The sequence below is a fragment of the Salminus brasiliensis genome, chromosome 5 (assembly GCF_030463535.1).
Source record: "Salminus brasiliensis chromosome 5, fSalBra1.hap2, whole genome shotgun sequence".
In the NCBI taxonomy this organism is placed as follows: Eukaryota; Metazoa; Chordata; class Actinopteri; order Characiformes; family Bryconidae; genus Salminus; species Salminus brasiliensis.
Window position 1 is genome coordinate 14803687 of NC_132882.1, and position 4640 is coordinate 14808326.

General features: G+C 44.5%; 1 protein-coding gene across 1 annotated transcript; it reads right to left on the bottom strand.

The window, feature by feature from the left end:
- On the bottom strand, positions 1-3406 carry LOC140555842 (uncharacterized). The gene is made up of 7 exons (XM_072679161.1): positions 3119-3406; positions 1163-3043; positions 939-1024; positions 733-850; positions 528-626; positions 276-405; positions 1-122 (listed from the first exon to the last, which is right to left on the bottom strand). The coding sequence occupies exons 1-7, from the start codon at positions 3404-3406 to the stop codon at positions 1-3; spliced, it is 2724 nt and encodes a 907-aa protein (XP_072535262.1).
- Between the last annotated feature and the right edge of the window lie 1234 nt (positions 3407-4640).

Here is a 4640-nt window from a genome sequence, read left to right on the forward strand (position 1 = left end):
TCAGATGACCTCAAAGCAGGACAGGCCAATGGCAAAGGCCTGCAGCGCGCACAGAGGGGAGCTGAAATCCAGCGCGAAACAGTCTTCATCCACACGCCCAAACTGCAGGAGAATCAGGTCCGCTGTGGAGACACAAGCAAAGAACCCAAACATGAGTTAGAAAGAGAGTACAGAGCTACTACAGAACGAGAGAAAGACAGACAGAGCAAGAAAGAAAAACATTCATCTAAAGACTTGCTGGAAGTTGACAAATGAGCAGAAACTGGCAAACTTACATCTTACAGGAGAGATGAGCTGGAAGTTTTTCACAGACGGTATTTTAGCCCTTTTGTTGAAGTTCAGCACATATTCCCCAATTTCCTCGTTCCACACCGGCTTTTTGGCCTCCAGTCTGATTTTGTCCTTCTGTTCATGTGCAGATCAATACAATAAAACACACAGATATTAATACACAATCCTTTTAAATCATATAATTACATAATGCAGTCATCTACCAGTAATGCTGAAGTGCTGTGTATCAAACTTACCTCAACAGACTGAGCCGGAAGAAGCTTCTTTTTGCACACGCAAGGAAGGATGACAGACATATTCCTGAAGTTCTTCCAGAACCCTAGCATGGTGCTTTCCTACAGGGAGAATAAACAACACGTGTCAGTCATCTGTGACACTGGGCAAAATCCGAACAGGATATGTGTGTGTGCAGTATGTGTGTTTGGAGCTGGATGTACTTACATAGCAGATGGATAAAAGGTCTTGCTCCTTGTGGTTCTCCTCCCCACGAACTCGATCACTCACATCAGGGTTTGTGTTGTTGTTGTGCAGCGTGAACGCCGTTCGTTGTCGATTCCACCTAAAATAAAGACAGAGAAGTTTTAGAAGACATGATCCCAAATTACTAATAGAGGGAGACAGGACTTTTGTCATGAATCTGTACGTACCTCAGTAGCCACACAGCGCTCTCATCCTCGCCCACTCTGATCACAAAGGTCTTGCTGTTCTTTTTCTTCTTTGCGACCAACAGCAACTGCAAAAAAAAAAAGAAGGACAGAATGAGGTTAGAACTAGACTGAACATTAAAGAGAATCTGCACAATACAATACAACACTCCCCAATAGATGAAAAAGTTTAAACAGTGATTGATATCAGCCATCATATCTCTTACCTCTTTCCTGTCCTCTCCCTCCTGAAACATGCTGTAGGTGGGACCGTTCTTCTCACTCCTGTTGCGCTCCACACAGCACTTCACCAAATTACCCATTGGAAGAGGCCGCAGCATGACGTCCTTCAACATGGCCACACCGCTACTGTCAGCCTCAATTTTCTCTTGCCCCACCAAGCTGCCTGAGGACTCTCCTTGTGGGCTGACTTCCAAAGAATCAGCTCTGCTTTCTGGGTCTCCCCCAGTGTCCTCCACAGAAGCAGGTGTGGTTGGTTCAACTGGGGAGGGTATGATCACTTCAAGCTCCTCTTCAGGCTCTGGACCCGGGTTGAGGGGGTTCACGTTGATGAACAGGGGTCCTCCATTGGGTGAGACAAGACAAGACAATTCCTGAGGCTCCAGCTCAGAGTTCACTTCCTTCTGTCCCTGAGTAAAGTTGCCAGTTCTCCTCTTCCTTCCGAAAACCCTGTGCTGAGCCCCCTCGTCTGATGCTCTAAAGAAGTTCTGTCCTGGAGTGAACATCTTCCTCAGGAGCTCCTTCTTTTTCTGCCTCTCTCTATTCATATGTTCTTGCCTGGCCTCCTTTATTTTCTGGACTCTCAGCTGCATCTCAGCCTGTTCGTCCTTCTCCTCCTTTTCTTCTTTGCCCTCCTGCATCTGTTGTCCATCTTCTTTTGCCTCTCCCATTTTCTCTCCCTTTCTCTCCTCCTGATCTCTCTTCATCTCCCTCTTTCTTTCCTGCTCTCTCTCCAGCTCTTTCTGTTTCTCCTGCTCTCTCTGTCTCTCCTGCACTACTTCCATTTCTCGCTGTCTCTCCATCTCTTGCTGTTTCTCCTGCTCTTTTTCTATCTCACGCTTTCTTTCATGCTCTCTCTGTCTCTCCTGCTCTCTCTGTCTCTTCTGCGCTCTCTCCATCTCTGTCCTTCTCTCTTGCGCTCTCTCCATCACTTTCTTACCCTCCTCCATCTTTCTTTCCATTTCCTTCATTCGCTCCTCCGTGATTCTCTCCATTTCTCTCCTTTGCTCCTCCTGCTGTCTTTGTATTTCTCTCATCCTCTCTTCATGCTGTCTCTGGATCTCTCTCATTTTCTCCTCCTGCTGTTTTTCTTTCTCTTTCCGTCTCTGCTGTTCTCTCTCCATCACTTTCTGTCTCTCCTCCTGCTCTCTCTCCATTTCTTTTTTTCTCTCCTCCTGTTCTTTCTTTGCCTCCTTCTTCATCTCCTCTAGCTTTCTCTCCAGTTCCCGCTCCTTATCTGCCATCCTCCTCTTCTGTCTCTCCACCTCCTCTTCTTTATCCCTCAGCTCTATTTCCATTTGCTTCTTCAGGGCCTTTTCTCTCTCTGCCCTTATCTCCATCTTCAGACGTCTATGCTTACTTCTCTTCTCTTCCTGCCTTTTCCTCAGTTCTTCTCTCTGTTTCTCCTCTTGTTCCTCCATCATCTTCCTCTCCATTTCCTTCTTTCTTTCCTCCTGCTCTCTCTGTTTCTCCTGCACTATTTCAGTTTCTCGCTGGCTCTCCTGTTCCCTCTGTCTCTCCAGCTCTCTCTGTTTCTCCTGCACTTCCCTACACTTCATTTCCTTCTTTCTCTCCTCCTGCTCTCTCTTTCTCTTGGCCTCACTCTCTCTAAAACGCTCCTGCAGCTCTTTCTCTACCTGTCTCTCTCTCTCCATTAGCCTATGGAGAGCATCTACATGTGATGCTCTTTCCTTCATCTCCTGCAGCTGCCTCATCAGCTTCTCCTCTCTCTCTTTCCACCTCAGCTGCTCCATCTCTCTCTCTTTCTGAATCTGTTGAAGGAGAAGCAGGCTCTCTCTCTCAACATCAGACTTGCTCTTCAGGTTCTGGTTCTCTGATCCCACTTCTTCTCTCTCCATGGCTCTCCTCTCAGACAGCTGCAGTCCTCTGTGTATTCCTCTGAGTGTTTCCAGCTCCCTCTTCTCCTCCTCATTCAGTCTCACTCCATCCCTCCATTTTTCCCACCAATCCATTTCTCTCTTCTCCTGCTCCTTTCTAAACCTCTCTCTGTGCCTCCTCTTCTTATCCAGCCTTCTCTCTTCCTTCTCTATCCTCTTCAGACCCTTCTTCATCATGTCCAGCTTTCTCTCCATCATTTTCCTCTCTTGCTGAACCTGGCGGAGCTGCTCCTCCTCCTGCTGCCGCCTCAGGACTTGACCCTTATTGGCCCTTAGAAGTTTGGGGAAGAAGCCACCCCAGAACTGGAGCAACTCTCGCACTCTCTGCATCATTCCTAACCGGATCAGTCAGCTGTGCTTCCTAAAGTTGTGAGTTTGGTTTTCACCTGAAACAATTTTTTTTTAAATGAGAGAAAACGTTAGGATGAAAACATGTGTGAGAGAGAGATAGCAAAAGATAGAGAGATAGCAATGTGAGAACATGAGAGAGAGAGAGAGAGAGAGAGAGAGAGAGAGAGAGAGAGAGAGAGAGAGACTTACCTTTCTCTGTTTAGCCACACCGCTGAATGAAGCTCTGGTAGCAACACCTGCCTTTTATATTCGGAACCTCTCTGATCCATTATGACGTCACAGGCCCATTGTTGGTGGCCTTCATCTGCATTCCGTTCTCTTTTCAGCAGAATTCCACATCCTTTGATGTAAAGGTAGAACTGCACAGTCCTCGTTTATTCATGGTTCTGATAGAAGAGCTTAGATTTTAGACTAAAACCACTGTTCAGACCTGGGTAATTCTTAAGGGCTCTAAACTCATTTGTGACGATTCCACATACAGGGCTTTTATTTTGACACTTCTGAGCTAAGTAACCAGTAAACTATCCAGCAGTAACGGTTCTATTGCCCCCTAACCTTTATTAGTTCCCTCTTTTTATTTGCTCTGTTTAATTTCGTTTGACACCCTAGATTTATATTCATGAATGTATTTATTTTTAATGATTCATAACGTTTGTTTATTTCATTTTTGATTTTTTTTTATTATTATTATTTTGGCCCAGAATTAGGCCTGGACTACACCGTGAACGGACATCATCCACTAGAAGGAAAATGTAGTGCAGGAAACAGTGCAGTCCTTTGTGGTTCTAGATCCTCATGCAAACTGCAAAAGAAGACAGGGAAAACAGGAGGAAATATAAACCACAGTTTTCATTCAACCATATAAATAATAACCATATAAATAATATTAGCGATGTTTTTCTCAGTGTATTTTAATCATTAATAATGAACGAATGAGAGAAATCGACACTTTTGCGTCTTTAAAAGAGAATTAAATAGTTCTTGAACATGATTATAGATGATTATGAGAATTTCTTCGCCACTCACATCTCATACAACAAGAAATATAATATCATTTACTACATGGGTTACTTTACATACATATTAGATTTTTCGTTAAATGAAATTAGTGTTGAATTAAATGACTGAAATAAAACCAGGGGATTTATCGAATAGAGTCGATTTTCAGTGTGAGGTTGGACTATGGACAGCTCCTCAGCGCTCTCCTCAGTCTTTC

Bases quoted from the DNA above. Each gene is read 5' to 3' on its own strand.
- LOC140555842 (XM_072679161.1), bottom strand. From the start codon at position 3,406: ATGATGCAGAGAGTGCGAGAGTTGCTCCAGTTCTGGGGTGGCTTCTTC. The intron at 1,025-1,162 runs GTAAGAGATATG...TTTTTTTTGCAG, and splicing joins AGGGAGAGGACAGGAAAGAG to TTGCTGTTGGTCGCAAAGAA. The intron at 627-732 runs GTAAGTACATCC...TTCTCCCTGTAG, and splicing joins ACCTTTTATCCATCTGCTAT to GAAAGCACCATGCTAGGGTT.